This window comes from Monodon monoceros, unplaced genomic scaffold (genome assembly GCF_005190385.1).
Source record: "Monodon monoceros isolate NGI ecotype Baffin Bay Population unplaced genomic scaffold, NGI_Narwhal_1 Super_Scaffold_10, whole genome shotgun sequence".
Taxonomy (NCBI): domain Eukaryota; kingdom Metazoa; phylum Chordata; class Mammalia; order Artiodactyla; family Monodontidae; genus Monodon; species Monodon monoceros.
In genome coordinates, this window is record NW_021703766.1 from 6,548,594 (window position 1) to 6,574,070 (window position 25,477).

Consider the following 25,477-nt stretch of genomic DNA (forward strand, 5'->3'; position numbering starts at 1 on the left):
GGAGCAGGCTGGCACACCAGGGCCCCGACTGTGCAGCCGGTAACCACCTTCACCACGGGGAACCGTGGGCCCAGAGCTTCCAACTCCTTCCATTTTTCATGAGAAGCAATCTGAATTTCCAGGTAAAACTCCTCCGTTTTTAACATCACCGTGCAGGCTGAGCAAAACACCCAGAGGCCCAACTTGGCCCACAAGCCTCTTGCTTAGACCCCACAGTAAAGCACGCAGCCTCTGGAGGAGGACAGGCCTGAGTCTGAAACCCTGACTCAGCCTAGGATGAGGCTGTGTGGCTTTAGACAGGTCAATTAACTTCTCTGGGCCTCCATTTCCTTACTTGTAATAACTGGATCTACCCCTCATGGGCTACAGTGATGGCCTCGAACAGGTGAGGCCTTGAAGGCAGCCCAGTGTCCCGAACATCAGTTAGGAACTCAATATCTGGTAGCCAGCATTCTATTACCATCATCAAGAATACACAGGGAAACCCTGAAAATGGGGAGATGGAGGGAAAGTATGACGAACTGGGTCTGAACCTCCCTCACGTTGCTTTTGGTAGAAATTGGAGGAATTGGGCATCTTGGGGTAGAATTAACGTAGAGAACCGCAGTCCTAGAAATGGTTGGTCCATACGACCACTGGCAGTGGGGTGTCAACTGTGGATGGGAGGAAACAAGATCTACAACATCACCCATCTGGGTTGCCAGGGCTGCCTGGGTTCGAATTCCAGCTCCACCACTCACAGACTGCATGTCTCTAGCAGGTTATTTAATCTCCCTGTGCCTCAGTTTCCTCCTCTGAAAAGTAGGGATCACGGTCATGCTGATCCCACAGTTGTTGGAAGATGAGATGAATTAATATAAAACACAATGCTCCTGAGAATACAGACCAGTGCCCAGCACACTGAAAGCACACGTCAGTGTAGTCTGCTCTCACTCTTTACTATCGCCATCGTCGTGGTTGACAGACACCCTGGGCGGAGGACACAGAGCTGAGCCTCCACCTGCAGTTCCCCCTTTGTTCTCCACACCTGCCCTTCCCAAGCCGTCTCTGCAGAGCACACAGTGGGCTCCAGCCCGTGCACCTACCTGAAGGTGATGGCGTAGGAGTCAGAACCTTCCCGCTTCCGGATCAGGAAGGCCCCATCCCGGGGAACCCTCATCAGCATGTCCTCCGCTTCTCCGCGGCTCAGCCCGTCATAGTACCACCTGCAGCACAGGGCCGGGAAAATGGCCGAGGGAGAGGCCGCTGAGACCGGCAGCAGAGGAGGAAACGGTGGGTTCCCGGGATGCCCGAGACACGGCCCTGGAACCCACCACGGAAATTACACAGTGGGCCTCCGTATCCGAAATAACGTCTGAAGACAGAAGTTTTTAAAAAGATCACCCAGACACAGTTTGGGTGAAGCGTTCATGTAGTGGGTCTGCTTGGAGCCTAAGCGAATAAATCAACTTACATCTTTACCCACCCCGACCCCCCCACCCCCGACCCAAGCATCAGAGGGTGGCACAGTCACCACAGTGTCTCAGAACAGCAGAGGCAGAAAAGATAGGGAATAGGGTTTTTAGGTTGTTTTTAAAGATGTGAAATAGCAAATTTTACGGCAATCCATCTAAATATGGACAAGAAAAGTAAAAAATAAAGGTGTCATAGCTACATGGCCTCCTGTGAAATGTGCATTTGAGCAGCCTTCTGCTTAAAAATTACTCTTTGCTTTTCACAACTAGTTAACCCTTTGCAAGGCCTAACTGATACTCACTTTACAATTATTTTTTCGCTTTCAGACCAAATGGAATGAGCTTGGACAGAAAACAGTAACACCGGGCCAAAATTATCTCTGAAAATCAACGCTCAAGACCTCAGGACCACGAGGATAAAGGAGAAGAAAGGAAAGGAGAGGAAGAGGGAGAGGAGAGAGAAACAGGCCATAGGTAACTGGACAGCGGCCGCCCTGGGGAACTGCAAGAGACCCCGGCGGGCCCGGGTGAGGCGCCCCGTGGGAATCTGGGCCCCAGCACACCCTCCAGGCTGGTGTTTCTGATCCGTGAACGCAGTCGCGCCCCCAGAGCACAGGGCACACGTACGGCTTCGACTCGTGCGGGCTGGGGTTGGGAACTGGGTCGGTGAGCCGGAGCTCGAACTCGGCGCAGCGCAGGTGCGTCTCGCTGTAGTGCTGGATGAGGGCATAGATGCTGGTGAACATGAGGTTGTCAGTCAGGTAATACTTCAGGGTCCCGCCCTCCATGGTGGAGCGGATCCGGCAGTGCTGGACGCGGCCCGACCGCCTGTCGGGAGAGGGACCACGTCAGAGCCCAGGCCCGGCTGGCTGGCCCTTCCCGCAGCCGGTGCGGTAGAGAGCACAGGGTGGGCCAGAGCTGCAGCCAGGGCCCCCAGGGGTGGACGCTACGTGCGGCCACACAAGCCTCCGTCTGCTCTTAGCACCGGCCCAGCGCTTTCACACAAGTTGATTCTTGGGGCTGGGTTCCAGACCATTCTACCTACTTCCTCTACCCGCCGTCCCCTTTCACCTACGTAACTGTTCCTCTGGAGCCAGACAGCCTAGGTTCCAATCCTGACTCTGACACTGAGGAGCTAAGTGACCGTGAACAAGTGACCTGTCCTCTCTGAGTCTCCCTATTATTACCCTAGTGGTCCAACAAGGACAATGATAGTATCCTCCTCACAGAGATGTCCTGAGGATGAAACGGGATCACACACAGAATGTGCTCGGAAAGCTGCCTGGTAACTGGTAAGCATCTTACAGGCGTTAGCTGTCGCGATTATTTGTATGTTGTTAATATTAGAACTTTTATCCTTCAGGTCTCAATTTAAACACCACTTCTTTCAGGAAGTCTTCCTGGATTATTCTCCCAACATCACACCAGACCCCTCTCTTACAGACTTTCATAACGTCTTGCGCTTTTCCCACTGCACATGTCACAACGAGAATTATGTATCATTTGCCTGATTCCTTTTCCACTGTTCATCTCCCTCCTGAAACTCTAATCTCCATCAGGACAAGGACCCTGTCTGTCTGTCACTGCTAAGTCACTGTGCCTAGCACAGAGCAAGTACCCAATAAATAAATATCTTTTGATGAATTCATGCACAGATGACTGAGTGAGTCAATGAGCAAGCTCACTACAGCCTCACCCACAGTTCCCGTAAGGCCACTTTACAATTTTAAATACTGCACTGAAATATCTCTAATCTTGTTGACTAAGTTTGGGGGCCCTCACCCAAGTCTTGCCCCACACAGCTCACTAAAGAAAGTCTGGGTTTCCAGCCCAGCCCCACCCAAGTCTGGCCTAAGCTGCCACCACTTGCCTCACGGCACCCCACCCCACCAGCTGCGAGGAGAAGGCGCGTGCCCCGGGGAAGAGGGCCATTACCAGAAGGACAGGGTGTAGTCATTGGGGTATGTCTCGCTCTCCCGCACCAAGAAGGTCCCATCCTTGCCCCCCGTCTCGGCGCAGTATTCCTGCAGCAGCTTCTCGGCGCTTGTCCTCTTCTCCACCTTCTTGTGGAACCACTTCTCCCCAAAATGCAGCTCCGTGGGGGCTATATCCTGGGCCGCAAAGAGAGGAGGGGTTTCTGAAAACCCGGACCAGACCCCCAGTATCATCAGACTAGTCCCTCTGTGCATGCTGATTCCTGAATAACAGACTGGACTGGATAACAGACCAAAAACGGCCTCAGCTCACTTTTACCCCGAGAGGTCCGGGAAGCCAGCCTCCACTGCCCTCCCCACCCCCCAGCCACCTACTCCTGACACCTCCCCATTTGTGGTGGCCTCCTGGAGTTCTGAGTCCCGGGATAAGGGGTGCCCAGTACAGCCCTCAACTCTACTGTACAGGAAGCCTGAGAGCCATAATACCCTGGGGGCTGCACTCAAGGGACAGTACCAAGGATGACCAGCAGCCCCGGGGGAGAGGGCAGGAGAGCCAGGAACCAGGCTAGTGGGTAAGGCTGGACAGAACATCCAAAGGTCCCCATCCTCCCCAGGGAGCACAGGCCAAGCACGCCTTTCAGAGAGCAGGAAAGACACCTGAACCTCACTGGCTAAGCACGTGGGCCAGCCAGCCAATCCGAGAAGAGCCAGGCAAGCCTTGGTACCCGAAGAGGCAGCTCCTTGGACTGAGCATGTCCAGGCCTGCCGGCCACAGGGTGAGAGCAGCATTACAGGAGGTGTCCACCTACCGGGGGCTGTTCACCTTCCGTAGTCTGTTCAATGTCGTCGCTGAAGGACAGCTTGGCGTCAGCAATGGCGCAGTAGTGCCGAGTCCATCGCTACAAAGTGAAACCAGCGTTAGGGCTTCCCCAAAGTCTCCGCTCCGTCAACTCTGAGGCCCAAGGCCCCTGCCTGGCAGCACCCCAGCATCCACTGGGGACGCCTTTCCCACTCTTGTAGCCATTTATGGTGGTTTCACAGAATTCGATCCCCTGTGAGACATTTCTTTTAAAACATCTGTTTATTCTGGGGTTCTTCTGGCATTTTCAGGGCTTCTTTATTCAGTGTGTCTAAGGGTAGACACGACGTAGTATTGTATTCCTTTAATCTGAAGGCTTTTAGGAATGATGGGATTGTTTTCTGTGTGTGTGTCCTCACGACTGTCTTTTTCCATTTCACCCATGTTTTAAGACTTTCAGGATTTCTCAGCCAGCCTGTCTAGAGACCCTTTCTTCAACATTTAAATGTGACTTAATTCTATATTTAAATTTCAACCATTTTTAATTTTTATTCCTAGAATATAAGAATAGACGTGTAAAAACATACTCAAATGCAGAAAGACAAACATAACATGATACCACTTAATATGTAGAATCTAAAAAATAATGCAAATGAACCTATACACAAAACAGAAGCAGACTCACAGACGGAAAACAAACTTAGGGTTACCAAAGGGGAACGTTGCGGGGAGGAATACATTAGGAACATGGGATTAACAGATACAAACTACTATACATAAAATAGATAAGCAACAGGACCTACTGTATAGCACAGGGAACTATATTCAGTATCTTGTAATAACCTATAATGGAAAAGAATCTGAAATACATACATATATATATAACTGAATCACTTTGCTGTACACCTGAAACTAACACACCATTGTAAATCAAATACACTTCAATCAGTGAATCAATGAATTGATCAATACCTACTCAAATGGATTGCCATGTTAGGTTATGGGATATGAGAAGTGGCATTAACATTCAAAATGCCTCATTCCCATCAAAAAATAATGTTTCCTTGGGACTCCCCTGGCGGTCCAGTGGTTAGGACTCTGCGCTTCCACTGCAGGGGGTCCCGGGTTGGATCCCTGGTCAGGGGAACTAAGATCCTGCAAGCCATGTGGCTCGGCCAAAAATAACAGTAATAATGTTTCCAGTGGAACTGCCTCAGATTGGAGGACACTAAGGGGTTAGGACAACGAACTGCATTATCACATCCGAGATTGCATCCTGGGTCAGAAAAAGGACATGAGTGGACAAACTGGAATAAGGTCCACAAATTAGTTGGTGGTAGTGTGCCCAATGTTCAATTCCTCGTTATGATAATTATACTCTGGTTACAGAGGATGTTACTATTTGGGGAAACTGGGTGAAGCACGTATGAGAACTCTCTGTGCTTGTATGTGTGTGAGAATCTAGAGTATGTTACATTGAATATAAAACTACTTTAAAATAAAACACTAATGATGCAAAAGAAAAATATCTTCCTTAAAATGACAAATTCACTTGGCACAAAGTGGGAGTGAGACTGGAATCCTCCCGGAGCTCTCCAGCAGGCCGTAACACATTCAGGGCTCTGAGAAGGGGCGCGAGAAGACGCACCTGGTCGATGGAATCCCACATGTACAGTTCACCCTGCTGCCTGTGTTCATCTTTCTTGTCCTCCACGTTGACATCCACGTCGCCTCGGGGGCCCAGCTTCTTATGCTGAGGGGAAAAATACACAAAGCCTGTCTCCCTAAGACCCAGGTTAGGATCTGTGAGCCAGCAAACATTCATTCACATCAGCCAAGCATCCACCGGATCGTCCCACCTCAGGGCCTTTGCACTGTCTGTTCTCTCTGCCTGGCTTCTCTCTCACTACACTGCGCTCTGTGCTCGGCGTCACCTCCTCAGAGGAGCTTCCCTAAAAACAGCCCACACTCCCCCTCCCACCCCTGCCACTCTCTAGCCCCTGGTAGTTCATCTTCACGCTCTTTAGCCTAAGTGTATCTATGCATCTATCTGTCTTCTGTCTGTCTTCCCTGCTAGATTATAAGCCCCATGAGGGCAGGGACTTTGTTTTGTTCCCTGTTGAACCTCCTGCACTAGGTTAGCAGATACCGCTCGATAAATATTCAATGAATCAATGATGCGCCCGCATTCTCCAGCACACAGAGGGCAAGGCAAGATCACAGCCAGCCCACGGGCACAGGCCGTGCAGGGCAGTGGAAGGCACACTGGGGATGTAGAGTTAGAAGACCTGGGTGCAAACAGCACTGCTGCTGCTTTATCGGCTGTGTGACCCTGAGCAGGTGGCCGCACCTCTCTGAACCTCTCATGTCTCATCTGCAAGCCTAAGAGGATGATTACGACAACGTCCACCTGGGCGAGTTCACTGACTGCCCACGTGGACTAGCCTTGATAAGTCCCAGTTGTGGTGACCTGGTGGCGGGAGCTCAGGATTGAGAGTCAGGCCTGGGCTTGAATTCAGGGCCTATCACCTTCCTCGCTGTGTGGCCTCGGCTGCATGACAATCTGTCTCAGTAACTTCCCCTGTAAAATGGGGGTAACAGGGACTTCCCTGGTGGCCCAGTGGCTAAGACTCCGCACTCCCAACGCAGGGGGCCTGGGTTCGATCCCTGGTCAGGGAGCCAGAGCCCACACGCCACAGCTAAGAGTTTCCCATGCCGCAACTAGAGATACCGCACGCCGCAACTAAAGATCCCACATGCCGCAACGAAGACCCAGCGCAGCCAAGTAAATAAATAAATATATTTTTTAAATGGGGGTAACATAGCCCCCCGTCCCGTAAGGCAGTGGGCGTGTAGGATACCTGTCCATAGTGCAGCACGACATAAATGTTCCATTTTGTTCCATCTTTGGCAGGAACTAACTGTGTAACCACAGCTGAGTCAACCTCTAGACCTCAGGGTCCTCACCTGTCAGGTGGGCTGGGGGCCCGGGATTATCACTCCTGCAGGTCTGCCATGAGACTGAATACCACTGACGACCGTGCCCAGCCCAGTGTGTGGCACTCAGTGATCACGTCACAAATGCTACTTCCACCCCTTTTCCCTGAAATTGAAAGGGCTGAACCAAGAGGTACCACAGGTGGGGCAGTGGGAGCTCTAAAAGGAGTCTTCACACCCTAAAACAAGCACTGGAAACTACCTGGGGACACGCAGAGAGCTGTTCTAACAGAAACGGAGGGAAGCCACGGGGGAGCTGGGAACAGAGAGATGCAACAAGGTTCCCTGAAGACTGACTGCCAAACCTGAGGAGCCCTGGACACCTCCCCAGCCCGGCCAAGCACCCTCTGCCTCTCATCCTGCCTTCCTCACGCTGGAAGTTTCCCTGAGCGTCTCAGCGGAACCTGCCCCAGGATCTTAGCCGATTTCTCCAAATATGCTGGTGCTTTGATCCCTGAGGGCACCAGCCTCCTCCTCTCTGGATGGGCGTCAGCCAAAGCCCCCTCACAATTTGGTGTTTCTCTGTCAAGCGGTTTGTTTCCCTATAAGACCGTGATCTCCTGGCATGTAGGAAATGTCCCCAATGCATCTTAGTGGTCCAGTGACAATCTAGGGAACATACCACGTGTTCACACTACCCCACCTTCATGGATGTCATCCCGAAGCCGAAGGGCCTTCTCCCTTCTCTGCCTGGTAAATCCCTGTCTGTCCTTCCTACGAACCTGCCGGCTGTCCCTGAAATCCACGCCGCTCCTTCCACCGATGGCTGCCCAGCTAGAGTCAGCCCCTGCAGATGGTGCGGTCATGTGACTAAGTTCTCACGCACTGGACACAACAGCCCAGGACTGTCCAACTGATGTCCCACCTGCTTACCAGGAATCACTCGCCCTGGACCCCTCACATTCCCGTTTCTACGAGCTGGAGCCCAATGTGCCTTGCAACCCAGCATGGACCACACACAAGGACAGTGGCCCCTAGGGCAGAGCCTTCGCCAGTTCTGTGGCATGGACCCCCTCTGAAGTCTGGGGAAGACTACGGATGCCTTTCTCAGAATAATGTTTATAATGCATAAAATGAAAAGAGAACCCAATTATATCGAAATACAGCTACCAAGTAAATAAAAAATGCTTGCAATATACTAATACATGTACTTCTTCACTAACATCTTCCAAAAGATCTACAGGCAGATCTAATAACCATCATAATTTTAAAGTAGTGACAAGCACACGTTATCTTGAGATATTGGCAACAACGGTAGATGTGCTATGAAATTATCCACGATTTCTGCTGGTGACGAAGCCTCAAGCGGCTTGTTGCCAATATTCATAATGGAAGGAAATGTTAAGTTTTACCTACATGTTAATAAAGAGGCACCATTTTTGCCCAAAGTTCACATGCCACCACCTCACAAGTTTTATCTGTGGACTCTCTGGGGGTCGGCAGAACCCCATCTGAAAACCCCTTCCCTGGGAGACTGCAGACCAAGATAAGAACATCCTGAGTCCCCGGACAGCCTCGCGGACCAGAGCTCAGAGCTCCTAGAATACTCTCCCGCACATCGAGTCTTGAACTTACATGACTGAAGCCACGGTCCATCTGGTCTCTCGACCCTAGTAATATACATGCCCAAACGTCACCCCTCCTGGCATCTGTGGTACAGCCGTCACTCATCCCTCCCCACAGCCCCCTGTCGCCCCTAGTACACGCAGCCCTCTGGGGCAACTGTTCACTTCCAGCCCACCCCCCACGTGAGAACAGAGCCTGGGTCGCTGGAACAGCCCCAGCTCCTCACGAAGGCCTGACGCAGAGCGGGACGTGGTGAAGACTGGCCAAAACAAATGCACGGGAGTGAGTGAACACTTCTGGGGCACCTGCTGTGGGACAGGGCAGTTCCAAGCGCTCCGCACACGGCCTTCCGCGTTACGCTCGCGGCACACGAACGACGCGGGTTCTGTGGTGAACCCCCAGACCGTGAGGACGCAGAGGCGGCGGGAGGTGAAGCGACCTGGCCCGGGTCAGGCGCGAGGTCAGCGAGGAGAACGGGGAGCCCGTGCCCCGAGCCGCCGGCTCTCCCCACGTGAGCGGCAGCCCCGGGCCGCTACCTTGATGATGATCTTCTCCCGCAGCTGGCTGGGCGACGGCAGCTGGTCGGCACTGGCCTCCGTGGGCTTGGTCAGCAGCAGGTCGCCGAACGCCTCCTTGAACACCCTGGCCATGTGGCGCTGCTGCTGCAGGCAGCAGTGCTCCTCGATGGACAGGATCACGGGGAAGCTGCGGGCGGGGAGGGGGGAGGGGCGCTCAGCAAGCGGGATGGGCCGCGCCCACGCAGGGCTGCCCAGCCCGGCCTCCGGGACCAGGGCGTGCCCTGTGCTCTCGGCCTAGGGGCACGCCAGCACTCAGCTGGGGCTTCTCAGCAGTGACTTTGGCCAGGATGGAGCCCGGGGTGGGCTGTGTGTGTGCGGGGGGGGGGGGTATCTGTGTCGCTATGTGGGGTGTACATGTGTGTCTGTACGTGGAGAATATACGTCTGATCGTGTGTCTGCGGAGGGGGTGTCTGTGTGTCTTTGTGTTCCGGGGGTGTCCTATGCGGGCGGTGCCTCTGCACGTGAGCATCTGTGTGGGATGTGCGTGAATGTACGTGCGCGTGCGCTGGGGGCAGGGGGCGTCTGCGCCCATCCGTGGGGGGGCTGCCCGTGTCTGTGAGAGGGTGTGTCTGAGCGTGTGTGTGCGTGTCCATGTGGGGTGTGTCTGCAGGGGGGGTATGTTTGTGTGTGTGTCCGTCCACCCAACCCTAGCCGCCTTCCCCTTAAAGGTGAACCACCAGGAAGGAAATCAGCCAACTGACCTCGAGGTGACAAAGGCATGGTCCTTGATGGCCTGCACGACGTCATCAAACTTGATCTTGGTGGTCCGCGTCCAGCCGTGGTAGATGATGGGCTTCCCGTCGGGCCCGTCCCAGCAGTCCACTGAGGGCAGAGACGTGCAGTCTCAGTACCCGCGCCTCCCTAGTCCACTGAGGGCGGCCACGCTGCCCGGGTGACGACCGCGCCACCAGCCCCGGCCCCCCGCACTGGCTCAGTCACCAGGACCCCGAGGCCACACCCGGCATCGCCCTCAGGGGCCACCAACATGAGGACGCGTGTTACCTATGCGGTTACAGGAAGATTTTGGTCGTCTAATTAAAGGTCCCGCTGTCCAAAAGAAACGAAACGTTTCTTTTTTAACAAGAGATTTATCATGTGTTTTAGCTTCTGATTTGACTTGTCTAAACCTCGGCTTGCTTCTTCTGCCAGCAGAAAGAATACAGAGCAATGGGAAATTTATTTTTAAAGATTCACGGTAAAATATTCAGACCGAACTAGGTTATGCAGAAGGTGAGCATCTCCTATATTTTTGACCCCCAAAAATAGGAATAGGAGCTGACAGTTTCAAACTTGATTTTTTCACATTTGCTTTTTCCTAAGGGGGCACAAAGGCATAAATTAAGCAACACTGTAGGAATAACTCTGCCATTAAGGTCTGATACCATGACGGATGCTTTTGATAAAACTGGAGCCTACATCAGCGGTTTGTGCCTCTTCTCAGCCCAGTACAGCCATGAGCCTCTGGCGCTGAGTCGGGCCGGGGGCGAAGGGTGGGGGGACAGGAGGAAGCACCGGCCCCCGGCCACGTCCGGGGCCTGGAATCACCTCTGCCGGGGTGGCTGTGAGCAACTGGGGACAAAAGAGTCAGGGTGGGGCTTCCCTGGTGGCGCAGTGGTTGAGAGTCTGCCTGCCGATGCAGGGGACACGGGTTTGTGCCTCGGTCCGGGAAGATCCCACATGCCGCGGAGCGGCTGGGCCCGTGAGCCATGGCCGCTGAGCCTGCGCGTCCGGCGCCTGTGCTCCGCAATGGGAGAGGCCACAACAGTGAGAGGCCTGCGTACCGCAGGAAAAAAAAAAAAAGAGTCAGGGTGGCAGCCATGGCAGGGCCGTTGCTAAAGCACGCAGGGTGTCTGCTGCCTCGAACACAGCAGCCCAGAAAGAAGCCGAGGGATAGGAAGACAGTAAGGCCGTCCTGGCTACTGGCCTCCCAGCCCCTCCACTGTATCCGGACACTTTCTGGAGCCCAAGGTGCTGTGGCTCCAGCCTGGCCCGGCTCAACACCACTCCTCGTCGTGGCGACCTTCTCTTCTGGGGAAAGGTCTCCAGCTGGTGGCCGCGTGGCTCACCCCAGATGCTACGGGCACCTGGGTTCTCCCTCCATCTGTCCCGTGCATCCCCATTACTCGGGCCTCCAAACAAACAAAGCATCCAGCAACAACACGGCCAGTCTCAGCCCGCCGACCGCGTGGCCGCCAGTGCGAAAGGGGTACTCACGCTCAATGCAGCGGCAGCCCATCCGCAGACAGCGGATATAGGCCTCCGGGGACGACTCGCTCCGAAGCTGGTCACCCGTGAGGTACCTGGACGAGAGGAGGTGGGCGGCTGTGTGGGAGCAGGCCTGCAGCTCAGGGCATCCCCGGGGAACTTCTCAGCCCGAGCTCCCAAAGGCCTGAGTTCTCCCTGTCTACAAGGACCCCCATTTAGGATCCAGGCCAGACACATGCAGTCGTGTGGCCAAGCCAGTCATCAGACTCAGGCCGTGATCGTGGGCTATGAAGGATAACCATCCTGGCAATCCAAGTGTGGGCTCGAGAACGTGTGTTCTTTCGAGGAGAATTTGGTCAAAGGGTGTCAGGCAGGAGACTGACGTATGATGATAAATTAACAACCCCCCTGCCCCACTGCTGCCCACTAGGCCCTCAGTCTCAACAGGGCAGAGATGGGCCATCATTCTGATACCAGGGCCCCAGGCCAAGCACAGAACAGATGGAACTTACCACCCCATGAACTATGTCCACCAAAACTGACGTGAAAATATCTATTTTTCTCACTCTCCTCCTGACCACATTCCCCCTTTAAGAGTCTGTGGTGCTCAGCTGTTTTCTAGGTTTGGCAGGACTGACCATTCTAAGACACAAACTCAAACCAACGGACATGGTGGGGAAGAGAGAACCATGAAGTCAATTTGCCCCGGAAAAGGAAGGTACCTTCCAAAATGCCTGGAGGTGAACTTAAGGGCCTTCTCTCCAACTCCTGCCTGGACTGACACTTGGTAAAGTACCAGTCGACAGCTCTCTGGATGCCCAGGACCCAAGGCCTCCACCCCCTCACCTGACAAAGCAGACTGAGTAACAGAATTTGAGTATAACACCCATTTCTCCCTTCCCATCTGCTCTTTTTTGCAATCTTCCAAAGATATGCATTTGAGTGTGTTGTTCTCTGGCCTAAAAGCTATCAGCGGCTCCCACTGCCACTGCCCTCGCTCTGACCTCAACGATTCCACTCAAGCTGACCCTCCTGTCCTCCTCTCCTGCCACTCACCCTGTCAGGTTCTACACTCTAGTCCTACCAGAACCCCCCCCCCCAGTTCCTCCTGCCCCTGGACCCTCACACATGCCGTTCCTCTGTCTGAACCCTCCTCCTCGCCTCACCACCTGTTCTTCTCTCACCAACTCTGGCTCGTCGTGAAGACTCAAAGGAGGCCTTTTCCCCTCCAAGCTCATGAGGACAGGGTTGCTCCTGCCCTTTTCACTGCTGTATCCCCAGCACCCAGCAAGCACAGGGCCTGGCACAGGGCAAACTCTCAGTAAATATCAGTTCAGTGACTAATTCAATTGCTTTCCTGTGACTACTAAGAATGAGATGCCCAAACAGTGCCAACCAGCTCTGTTGACTTGCTTCTTAGGGCCACAGAAAAAGGTTTATTATTGCAAAACCAACTGGGAAAGAGAGATGCATCCCCCCATCCTCCAGAAGCTTTCATATATTCCAATCTGAGCAGCGAGGGCCTGCACTCTGCCCACTGCCCACGCGCTTTGCCAGAGCAGTGCCCTTGAGCGCCCACCGTATTGCCCTTCACCTGCCTGACCCGCTGAAGGCTCGCGGTGAAACTCACGTGTTATGTGATGAGGAGATCCAGTAATGAGACAAGGGGTTGTTCATGTCCTGCACATCCACCACGTCATACTTCTCATCCCAAATGCTGTTCTCCCGGGAAAACAGGTACGTGAGGAACTAGGAGAGTCACAAACACAAAGAGGGGATCATCACACTGAGGACGGGTGGTGCCGGGTTCTTTTGGGTCTGTGTCAACACGGGGAGATGGCACATGAATATTCAACAGATGGTCTCCAGACCTCAGTTACCCAAGTTTTCAGTGCAGAAAACTCAGACTGCAATAGGCTGTACCAACACACGTTTCATTGACCTATACAGTATTTACCTTTTTAATGTGTATCCTCAAACATGTGAGGCTACAAGAGTATATGCTGCCCATATATAAGTTCTAAGGAATAATAACATTACGAACATTTGTGAACCTACATGAGGAACAGAACATGCCAGTATCGTAACATCTAAAAGGCAGGAAATTTCATATCCCAGTTCCTGACCCCTTAAAAAAAGAAGAAAAATCAGAAGATCGAGTGACAGTGGGTAACACTCTGTTTCCTGGGAACCACGGTACACGGGACTGGAGCTCCCCAGTTCCCCCTCACACAGGGCCAAAAGCACCCATTTCCACATCGTGCAAGAGCCCCAGAAACCTTGGAATTTCCTTGCTCTGCTTGTAATGGTTAGAGACTCCCTGGCAGCACACGCCCTCTAGTGACAAAAGCAAAGATCCCGCCCAGGCTACAGGATCAAATAGAGGAGGAGAAAAACCAAAGGCTGTGACGGTTCAGGGCCTGGAAGGAAAAAAAAAGAGTTCTGGACTAAGAGAGCCAGCCTCGGGGCATCTAACAGCAAAGCCCTCCGAGGGAAGAGACCCAGAAAATACACCTCGGAGGACAGACACCTGAATCACAAAGCCATGCCAACAGGACGAGGGGCCCACTTACCTCATCCACAAACAGGAAGGGCTCGGCAGTTTCTCTCATCGTGTCATCAATGAACTTTGTCATCCGCTCACGGACTTTGTTCAGATCCTGGGCCCAAAGCTCCTTAGAATGATAAAGAGAACAAGAAATCATCAGAAAGAGGAACTGCAAAATTCTTTGCCTCTCAGGATCCGGTTTCAGTCGAAGACCGAAACATGGACGTATTCTGCATGCACATGCAATCGAGGCCTTACCCTGTGCATGGCCAACATTCTCCCTAAAGGACCAGAGAGTAAACATTTTAGACTCTGGGCCCCAACCATTCACTTCTGCTACTGTCGTGCAAAAGGAGCCACAGACAACAGGCACACAAATAGCTGTGGCTGCGTTTGTAAATAAAACTTTATTTATAAAAACAGGCAGTGGGCCAGATTTGGCCCCTGGGTGTAGTCTGCCGACTCCTGCTCTACGCTAGTTCTTTATACGCGTTATCACAAGGAGGCGGGGAGCACAGTTACATCAGATCCCTGGGGTTACTCGCCTGGCTCATGCTGAGCAAGTTACACACCTTTTCTGTGCCTCCTCATCCATTACATGGGAATAATGGTACCTACGCACAGAGGCTGTGACGGGCTGGATGAAATAAGGGTCTGTGCTTAACACAGCACCTGGTACACGGAAGGTGCTCAAATCACAGCACTGTGTGAGCAATCGTCATCCTCCCATGACATCTCGTTTAGTCCAGAAAACTCTGCAGGTCACACACTGTCATCGTCATTTTACAGACAAGGAAACAGAAGCTCAGGACATCACATGATGATCCCAACTTCACACAGCTGGTAAGTAGGAGAGCTGGGCTTCCAAATAACTGAACTTTGGAAAACGGATCTAGAATCAGTCCAGATCAGTGAAGCAGTGTGCTGCTCATACAACAGTAACGTCTGAAAGATACATGACCAGTTCAAAAACAGCTTCTGCACGGTCTCAGAACTTCGAAAGCCCTTTAGAAAAAGAATATATAACATAAAGTAACTTTATTGTTTTCCTCCCCAAACCCTATAACCCCAAATATTCATAGACAAGAGGATGACACCTGACGACACCTGAGCCATAGATTCCACTTTGACTCATGTTTCTGGGTTCCAAGTATTCTAAAATCTCCATCTTTAAGAATCATAAAAGCAGATGTGCTACCCGACGTGTGCAGTTGGACGGGAAGGGTCAGATCAGGACATTTGAAACAAGGAAAAGCTTAAGGGCAGACACAAATGAGGTGGGTGCAAATCAACAATAAGCCTTGCTGTTCATCCTTGCAAATCTACTTGGATAAAGGACACCCAAAAGCTGGGAGCTGGGGGAGCATCCAGTTCATTTGAATACAGCAGTGATGCAATCCTTGAATACCAGAACATGAAACTCAAATTGTAGGATACTTAATGCAAATGCCTTGCCAGCCCTAGACGCCCCCAAAAGGCCAAAAGCTTCCTGCTTCCTTCTCCTAAAAAGCTTTCGCATAAAAAAACACGGGTAGTGGACTTCCCTGGTGGCGCAGTGGTTAAGAATCCGCCTGCCAATGCAGTGGACATGGGTTCGATCCCTGGTCCAGGAAGATGCCACATGCCGCAGAGCAACTGAGCCTGTGCGCCACAACTACTGAGCCTGTGCTCTAGAGCCCATGAGCCACAACTACTGAGCCCGCGTGCCACAACTACTGAGCCCAACTACTGAAGCCTGCACACTCTAGGGCCCGTGAGCTGCAACTACTGAACCCGCATGCTACAGCTACTGAAGCTCGCGCACCTAGAGCCCATGCTCCGCAACAAGAGAAGCCACCGCAATGAGAAGCCCATGCACTGCGCACCACAACTAGAGAGAAAAGCCCACGTGCAGTAACGAAGACCCAATGCAGCCAAATAAATTAATTACTTAGTTAATTAAAAAACAAAAACAAAAAAATGGGAACTTAGCTGCTATAACCTGGAACTGCACTGGCTGTAAATAAGAAATCTTCTGCCTAAAGGAGTTTAAAATATGAATAGTCTGGGGGGGTGGGTAGAAAAATGTATCTACTTGGTGTGGGGTATTGAGTTGGGCAACTATCAGTATAATAATGAAAATGATCAGAGTAGTGATGAGAGGAACAAGCATGGTGAGGCCGTCAGCACTGGGCAGGGGCAGCTCACCGGGTTCTGTGCTCAAACTTGTCACGTGGTGGCTCATTTTGAACTCACATAAGCCCAGGCAGGACATATAATATTATTCTCCAGTTATATAAATAAGAAAGCTGAGGCTTCAGTCATTAATTAAGTTGACCTAATGATGAGCCCAAGACCAATGCAGGCACATCAGTTCCGGGTCAGTCAGTGTCACCCATGCCTCCCAGGGCTGGACTGCGGCACATTTAACCAGCCCTCGAGTGGAAACTCAGATCAGTTCCAAGTTCTCACTTCTATTAAAAATGCTGCCATTATTTCTTTAGGATAAGTTCCTAGGAGAGCAATTATTTAATCAAAGTATATAAGCCTTTTTTCAAAGTTTTCATTTTAATTGTGTACTGCCAATGTGTTTTCTAAAAACCTGTACTAATTCGCACACCAAGTGCTACAGTGGTTATTCCACATATGAGCATCCACCACCCCCAACAAACGTCCTAGGTCACTGACTCTGCTCCATGCCAGCATCCCACAGAGCACTGGGAGCTGGGATGTTCAGGGTCCACGAAACGGACGGCTCAGGGGCCCCATCCCTGGCAGCACATCTTGTTCCCATCACGCGCACCCACACACATGCTCATGGGCTGCCTGCGTCCTAACTCCCGGATGTGGGATCCTAACGCCCTGTACCTTGCTCCTGGCCCACAGCCCTGATCTCTGAGGGCAGCCCAGCCACGGGGCCGGTGTAGAGAAAGCCTGCGACCCTCCCCTGGAATAACATTACTGAGCACGAGGTGGTGGATTCCAGGATATAAGACTACTTGTCTCTAGGAGTTTAACCATTTAACTTCAACAGCTCCCTACAAAACTGAGTAATTCAGCGCAAGGAAGCGCACGGTGGAAAAGCAAACAGCCTGGGCCTCTGTCTCTGCTTCACTCTCCTGGCAGCACCGCACTGTGCGTGTAATCGTGCTCAACAGAATTCACGGATCCCCCCTCGGTTCACCTGCCCTGGGTCGTGGTCTCAGGCGGGGCAAGGAAGCCTTCTCTTGGTCGCTGCCGTTCACCCCACGTGGGGAAAGCGCGACACCTCAGAGCCCTCGGTCAGCGTTCATCACGCACCACGGCAGCTACCAGCTCTGCCCCTCGCGCAAGCGTGCGTCTGTTTATGTTCCCTACAATCAATGACATCTGAGCGTGGGATGTGTACTGCCTGACGGTAGGAAATTCGTGTTCATTGTGAAAGGTGTAGCAGGGGTATTATGGCCATGTTTTCTAAAAAAAAAAAAAAAAAAAAAAAGTCCATTTCATAAGAGAGACATGTTGAAGTATTTTTAAATGGAATGATACACAGTCCGGGGTTTACTTTAGAATTTGCCAGCAAATAAATGAAGAAGGAAAGAAGGGAAGGGAGACACGTGGGTATGGAGACGGAGGATGGATGAAATTAAAGTGGCAAAACGTTCTTTGTAATCAGAGTGATGGGTACGGGGTGGCTTATGACGCCAGCCTGTCTACTTTTGTGTATGTCTGAGATGTTCTATAATACACAGTATTTTTTAAAGTAAATGAACTGAATATTACTATGGAAAAGACTATATATTGTTATTATGAAAAAGAGTCTATTAAAAAAAAACTAAAGGGAATAAAAGTAAATGAAACTCCAGTGATATAAATAAAAATTTGAAATAGATATGTGACTACGCAATATATATGTACTCATACACACACACAAAGATCAAGGCCATGGGATTCCCTGGTGGCACAGTGGTTGAGAGTCCGCCTGCCGATGCAGGGGACACGGGTTCGTGCCCCGGTCCGGGAAGATCCCACATGCCGCGGAGCGGCTGGGCCCGTGAGCCGTGGCCGCTGAGCCTGCGCGTCCGGAGCCTGTGCTCCGCAACGGGAGAGGCCACAGCTGTGAGAGGCCCGCGTACCGCAAAAAAAAAAAAAAAAAAAAAGATCAAGGCCATCTTGTCTAATCCCCACAATTCTGAGAGGTAGGGTTCTCATCCCCACTTAAAGAGGAGGAAAGTGGGGCACAGAAAGGTCAAACCACCTGCCCAAGGTCACACAGCTGGTGAGAGGATGTCAGGTTTCTCTCACTCTAACTCAGTTTCTCAGCCGAGGCACTACTGACATGTGGGGTTGGGTAATTCCTTGTTGGGGGGCGGGGAGCTGACCTGTGCACCTTTAGTTATTGAGCAGCATCCCTGGCCTCTACGCACCAGATGGCAGTGGCAGCTCTGAGTTGAGTCTGCAGCCATTGCCCTGGGGCAGAACCATCCCCTAGAAAACCACTGCCCAACACAAACTCTGACTCAGCCACCAGCTCAGAGCTCACACGCAAACATTCCGGGAGACGTCCACGTGTCATTTGTTTAAGGACGGCTGTGCCACCTTATCCCCCAGAGGACCCGCAGGCTCATCCACCTTAGTCACACCCTCCACGAGTCAGGGAAGGCTTCCTGGGGAAGCGACACCAGAGATGAGCTGAGAGGAGCAGAAGCCGGCAGGTGAGCACACCGTCCGCCCGCCCTGTGGTGTCCTCCTTCCCTTCCTCCAGCTGGGGCCTGGGAAAGGGGCTAATGAGAGGCCAATCTGATTCCAGAGTCTAAGCCCCCGAGGTGGCACTGAGCAGGGAAACGACACCTGTTTCATGACGGCAGGTGGTGAGAAGGTGAGCAACCGCTGGGGCAGCCCCACCCCAGAAGCCCCTGCCCTGCTGTCCTCTCACCTGCTGTTCATGTAAGAGAAACCGCTGGAAGTCATGCAGGTGAACAGCGGAGGCATCCGGCCGGTCGGTGTTGCTGTCCTCGGGGAAAGGGAGGGTGTTGAGAGAGGGGCAGCCAACAGTCAGGAGGCGATCCCAGCCAGCAGGACGGCCACCCAGACACCCTGCCGAGTGCCCCCTGCAGGGCCTGGTGCAGGCTGGCCAACAGGAAGACGAAGGTGACCCAGACGACACGCCTGACCCAGGAGGATTCAGAGGGGCCCTGACACCAGAACCTGGGAGAACTGGGCCCTGGAATCTACACTCGGCTGCTCCCAGGTGGTCCAGGTGCAAGGCAGAAGGAAGGGGGAGGGTGGGCGGGCGGGCACGGACAGGCGTGGACAGCAAACGCCCGGGCAGGGCTGGATGTGGAGAGCGTTTGGGATAGGCAATGCTGGAGAAATGACTCCAGAGTTGGCTGAGCCATAGAGGGCTCTGAAGCAGAAGTGTGGGCCAGATGAAGCCCCCAACTCTGGCGGACAGGGAGAATCAGTTGGAACCTGCAAGATGAGAGCCGTGGAGCGAGCAGAGGCCCGCTGCTGGGAGAGTTTTCCATTTGACACGGACCCCTTCACCCTGAATAAAGGGAGATTCCACCTCGGCCAGCAGCTTGCTGACTGATGGCCTCGTGGAGAGGATGCTCACAGCTACCAGAAAACCAGAACCTCACTGGACTGGCAACGCTGTTCGCTATGGAAAGTGCATCCGGCAGAGCAGGGCATTCCGGGGAAATCTGTACTTTTCCCTGAGCACATGCAGTGAGGGTGGAAGGTGGAGGGTCTCTTTTGAAATACAGGAGGTAAAACAAGCTTTAAGCTTTCTCTCTTTACTAAACACTCAGGGTCCAAACGTCTGTTGTCTTTGAGTGCATTTCCAACCTTCTTTCCTAACCAGCCTCATGGTCCAACAATACTAATCTTTTCATTAAAATACCACATAAGAATTGGATTCATTTTATATACATTTTGGAGTCTTGGGGTTTCTGGCTTAGAATGTAACTGAGGGAACAGTTGCCAGGGCATCCTCATCAATGAGGGCTGCTTCCAAAAAGCAGGCCCAGGTCAGCGGGCCGCAAATCACATTCTAGGCCCTATTAACTCCATGGCAAACATTTCTCCCAGGTAGACAGGCTCGGAGGACATAGACCACTTTATAATTAGGGGAATTAGTAAGTGTAGTAGAGGTCCTGACAAGTCCTGCAGCACTTAGGTTTTAATAATAATATCATTATCACTATTTACGAGCCCTGCCATGCACCACAGGAAGCACTTGATATGCTTCGACTCATCTGAATTCAGTTCACTCTGCTTAGCCAGGAATTTCCCCAACTCACCTCTGGGAAAGGAGGTCCTGAAGCAAGCAGACTTCTCTACAGAACCTTCTGGGTCACCCTCCCAACATTCCACAGGCCCTGTTGCTGTGCATGTTTATTCGTGGCACAGGCTTGGGATGGCCAGTTCCCCAATAGGGGGACCCCACCAGTGCCTGCCAGAGAGGTGACCTCCTGGAGTTCCGATGGCAAGGCTGGGAGGACCCACAAGGGCACCAACGCCCGGCACAACTACCCAGAACAACAACCCCCCAGAGGTGCCTCACCCCAAGATGAACACGGAGGAATCCTTTTTGAATTCGTCAAGAATCTAAAATAGAAAACAGAAGGAACACACCCATGAAACAAGAACGTTAGACAAGTCGAGCCACTTAATGCAAATAAACAGATGTTTTTGTTGTTAAAAACTTATCATTGTCATTTATGTGACTTGCAAATGTTCAAATATTTACATCCTTACACAAAAGGTGGAAGTCTTCCTCACCCCTTGCTAAGTCTTTTTTCTGAAAAGCAATCACTCGATAATTTGGCAGGTCTCCGTCTCGAGTTCGTTTTATGGATATTCATTTAATTCTATCTTATCATATTATATTACATCTATGTCTCCCAACTTTTTGCTGTTGTTTCAAGCTTTACGTATTAGTCAGCAACCTCAAATCGCCCTACCTCACTACTTTCAAAACCCACAGTGTATTCCATAACCTGTCCGTCTTTCAATTTTCTGCTATTATATCCAGTCCTACAAAGAACGTTCATACATATATATCTTTGTCCACTTGTGCCAGCATTTCCACTGGGTAGTTTCCTGGGCAGGAAAGCACCTGGACACGGGGTGTGTGCTTTGGCAGATTCACCAAATTGCTTTCAAAACAGCTGTCCTGACCCGCAGGCCCACCAGAGAATGCACACCCTTTTCTGCACCCTCACTGGTACATTTCCAATCCTTAATATTTCAATGAGCTCATTTCTAATCCTTGAATTCAAGAGAAAGAAACAAATATTGGACAGCTCTGGTCCTACGCTTCATGGCCTACTGATCTCCCAACCACTGATGGAAGGATGGCGAGCTCCTCCACCAGGAAGGCCTGGGGTCCCTCCACTCACTGGCCAGGCATTTTCCACATGCACGCGCACGCATGCATGCATGCACACACTCACACGCCACACACAGGCACACCCATACTGCGTCTATTTCTGGCTAGGTAGCATCACTGAAATAATCTTTAATGAGACTGCGATTGGATAAGCATTTGAGTAAGTCAGGGCACAAATGGAAATGTAGCCCCTGGCAGGTTACAAATGCTAACGATATAAAACAACTCCTGCTCTAGATTCCCCAAGTCCTCCTGCCAAACTGCTTGCACTCCAGGATGACGTGGAAACCCTGTGTTCTAGAAAAGCTATCCACAGGCCCCTGGGAAGAATCAGGGGATCTGCATAAGTCTGTGCAAATATGTTTTTTTTTTTTTTCTGGAAAGATGATCCATAGCTTTAATGAGCATCTCAAAGAAGTAAGTCACCAGAAATGATTAGGAGTCACTCTTTTAGAATGACTTAGAAGTACTTCCTTTCATTTATGTGTCATTTACAGCATGGCTATTGATTTTAAAAAGAAAAGGGATTTTAGGCAGTGCCAGCTGTTTGTTATCTGGAGTCATTTGGCCCTTAGATCACTGGGTCAATCTGGTGCTTAAGGCCGGATCCTTTCCAAACCCAAATCCCGAAACTGGTTTCCCTACATCTGGAGAAAGGCCATCCGTGATCCCCCTTCAACTGTCCACTCCACGCGGTCCTTACTTAAAACCAGCCCCTTCCTTGCCTTGCCTTGCGATGATGTACAGAAAAAGCTGCACCCCATTTCAGCTACATGAGGAGCTGGGATGAAGGAGGAGGTGCCTCTACTGTGGAGATGCTCCACAGCCAGGGAAGACGGGGAGCAACACCTCAGCTTCCCTACCCCTCTGCCTGCAATCTCCTGTCACCCCATTTGCTGAACCCCCTGGTGGCAGAAGTGCCTGGGAACTTCTTTGTAAGAATCAGCCCCTCGGGGTACAGAGCAGGGCAGAGAACGCACTAAAATCGAAGAGGCAAATATGACCAGCCCAGGGCTCACCACTCAGGTAGCACACATGGAAGCAAACCCAGTTCTCTCAGAATTCAAAGGCCAAGCTGCCTGAGGATATGTTAGGATATGGGCAGAATGCACTGGGGGGCAGGGGTCATGGGAAGTGGGAGAGAGGAATCAAGACGATTCCTGGGCTGTCCCAATGGGGCGGCCAGGTATGGGTTCACAGCAGTGCAGATGGGGGTCGGTGCTGAGTATCACGCTGCCTATTCTGGACACTCTAGCGTGAGATGCGAGGCAAGCTGGCAATCAGGGGAGTCTGGCATTCAGGGGAGACATGGGGGCCGGAGACATGTGTTTCTGGGAGTAATCAGCATAAAGATGCTATCTGAAGCCGGGGGACCAGACAGGATCACACCAAGAGTAAACAGAGAAGACAAGAGTTCTGTGGACTGAGTTTTGGGTAGGGATGTACAAAAAAACAGCAATAGCATGGTGGGTCTTTTCCTGAAAGCAGCTGGGAGGCCAGTCTGGGGGTCCAGCGGGTACTGGGCGTTTCTCCGCCTGGGTGTCAGCATAACTGCAGGGAAAGCTGTCCCTCACCATCTCTGGCCACAGACGCTTGAGGACACGCCAGTGCGTGTGAGCTGGGGCCTGGCTGAGGAGCTGACGGGCACTGCGTGGTCCCCCGTGGGGTCCACTCAAGACTCTGGGGGACCAGCGGGTTGGTGGGGCAGAGGGGAGTCACCAGCCCCCTCCGGCAGCAACTGGCTTAACAACTGCTATCAGCACTTGCCGGCTAAGCACCGGCCTCACCCGGGTCACGCCAACCATCAGACGCCAAGAAACTGAAGACCCAGCCAAGGAGGCTGAGAGCCAGCAGGAGGCGACGTACGAGAAGAAGGAAGACAGCGCAGCACCCAAAAGCCAAGCGACAACATCAAGGAGAGAGTGGCCAACTGCCACGCGGGTCACATGCCACGGAGCAAACAAAACGAAGACCAGAGGGTGGACCACTGTACTTGTCAAGGCGGAGGTCAGTGGTGATGTGACAAGGTGAACTGCTGTGGGGTAGGAGGCATGGAAACACGACTGGAATGGGCTCCAGAGGTGGAGGGAGGGAAGCAAGCGCAGATGGTGGTGTAGATGGCACTCTTGGAATAGGTCACTCTACGGGGTCAGAGAAATGGGGCGGCAGCCGGAAGGGGGAGGTGTGTCAGGAGGATGTTCCAAAGATGGAAGAATGTGCAGCATGTGCTATGGGTAGAACTGCGTCCCCCAAAAGACACGTCCAAGTCCTAACACCACCTGTGAACGCAGCCTTATTTGGAAACAGGGTCTTTGAAGATGCCATCAAGTTAAGTTGAGGTCATGCTAGATTAGGGTGGCCCTAAATCCAATGAATGGAGTCCTTACAAAGAGGGAGATTTGCAGACAGACACACAGGGAGACGGTGCCCATGGGATGATGGAGGCAGAGACTGGAGAGGTGCGTCTACAAGGTAAGGAGCACCCAGGATCGCCAGCAAACGGCAGAGGCTGCAGAGAGGCGAGGAACAGATGGTCCCCTAGAGCCATCAGAAGGGGTGTGGCTCTGCCCCCACCTGGCTTCAGACTTAACCCCTAGAACTGTGAGAGAATGAAGTTCTGGCTCTTTTCAGCCACTCAGTTGTGGTTCCTTTGTTACGGCCGCCCTGGGAAACGGACACGGCACGTTTGCGAGCTGATGCAGGGCAGCCCCGACCTCAGTTACTCCTTGTGCCGATCCTATTAGGAAAGCAGTAAAATAAACCCTGTTTCAGAAGCAAGAAACGGGCTCAGGGAGCACAAGTAATTGTTCCAAGGTTATATACCTAGAACGTCAAGGGGCCAGAGTTTCAACCCAGGTCCACCCTGGTCCATCGCCACTGCCCCACACAGTATGTGCAAAGGCACATAATATAAATGACAACATCCTAGCAACGAGGGCAGAACGCTCTAGATACTATGAGCACACAGGGGAGGCAGCAATTAACTTATCTTCACACTGCCGTGTACGGTTACATGGCCAAATCCAACCAAGCCAGGGCATTCAGCCCTCTGTGACTCTGGGCAACACCTCTGACACCCTGCGACCCCAATAAAGGCTCAATAAGGTCAGGGTGACGTCTGTTTAGTTGACCACTGTGCCTTCTTGAGTCACCCGTTTATTGAATGGATGACTAAAATGATAGATTAATTTCTCTGGGGAAAAGTAAAAGGCTACAGGGAAACTAAATTAAATTAAAATTAAGTTAAAAGGCTACAGGGAGGGCTTCCCTGGTGGCGCAGTGGTTAGGAGTCCGCCTGCCAATGCAGGGGACACGGATTCGGGCCCTGGCCCGGGAAGATCCCACATGCCGCGGAGCAACTAAGCCCGTGAGCCACAGCTACTGAAGCCCGCGTGCCGTGCTCCACAATAAGAGAAGCCACTGCGATGAGAAGCCCGCGCACCGCAACGAAGACCCAACGCAGCCAAACATAAAAAAAAAAAAAAAAAAAAAAAAAAAAAAGGCTACAGGGAAAAATAACCTGTGACTTTTGGTCCTCAGGAGAAGAGGTAGTTACCAGCCAGACAAGGGAAGGGGCTACGCCAAAGGGAGGGGACAGAAATGACGGCCCGGAGGCCCAGAGGTCCACCTAAGGTCAGGGAACCGCATCTTCCCACATCGTTGTGGGTGATGACATCCTCTGGGGCTGTAACTTGCTCTACACGGTCTCTGTGCTTTGCAGGTCATGTGAAGCGGCCATGGGGACAGACCGCAGTGATAGGAAAGCTAACCCGATTCACTGCTAACTTCGGCACTGGGGACCCTCCTCTCCCCTGACCACTGATTAGGATAGCCTGTGCTACTCCCTAGGCTCCTCCACCAACATACGACAGAACGTTAGTTGCTCTCTTCCCACACGCTCGCACCCATGGAAAATCTGGAAGAGGAAACATCGAACTTCTCATTGAATGTATAACTGTAGGTATAATCATGGGTAGGCTTGCAGGTATTTTAATTTCCTTTTTATTTTATGATGCACTTTCAACTTTTATGGACTGAATAT

General features: G+C 51.9%; 1 protein-coding gene across 1 annotated transcript in view; it reads right to left on the reverse strand.

The window, feature by feature from the left end:
- The window catches only part of PLCG2 (phospholipase C gamma 2), a 148,576-nt gene that overhangs the window by 42,527 nt on the left and 80,572 nt on the right, over window positions 1-25,477 (reverse strand). The window contains exons 8-19 of the mRNA XM_029242028.1: window positions 20,608-20,651; window positions 18,976-19,048; window positions 14,107-14,208; window positions 13,164-13,282; window positions 11,543-11,628; window positions 10,030-10,150; window positions 9,287-9,455; window positions 5,836-5,940; window positions 4,198-4,287; window positions 3,390-3,565; window positions 2,082-2,282; window positions 1,086-1,205 (exon numbers count right to left, since the gene is read on the reverse strand). Of these exons, the coding sequence (XP_029097861.1) occupies window positions 1,086-1,205; window positions 2,082-2,282; window positions 3,390-3,565; window positions 4,198-4,287; window positions 5,836-5,940; window positions 9,287-9,455; window positions 10,030-10,150; window positions 11,543-11,628; window positions 13,164-13,282; window positions 14,107-14,208; window positions 18,976-19,048; window positions 20,608-20,651 (1,406 nt within the window). The remainder of the gene's footprint in view (window positions 1-1,085; window positions 1,206-2,081; window positions 2,283-3,389; window positions 3,566-4,197; window positions 4,288-5,835; window positions 5,941-9,286; window positions 9,456-10,029; window positions 10,151-11,542; window positions 11,629-13,163; window positions 13,283-14,106; window positions 14,209-18,975; window positions 19,049-20,607; window positions 20,652-25,477) is intronic.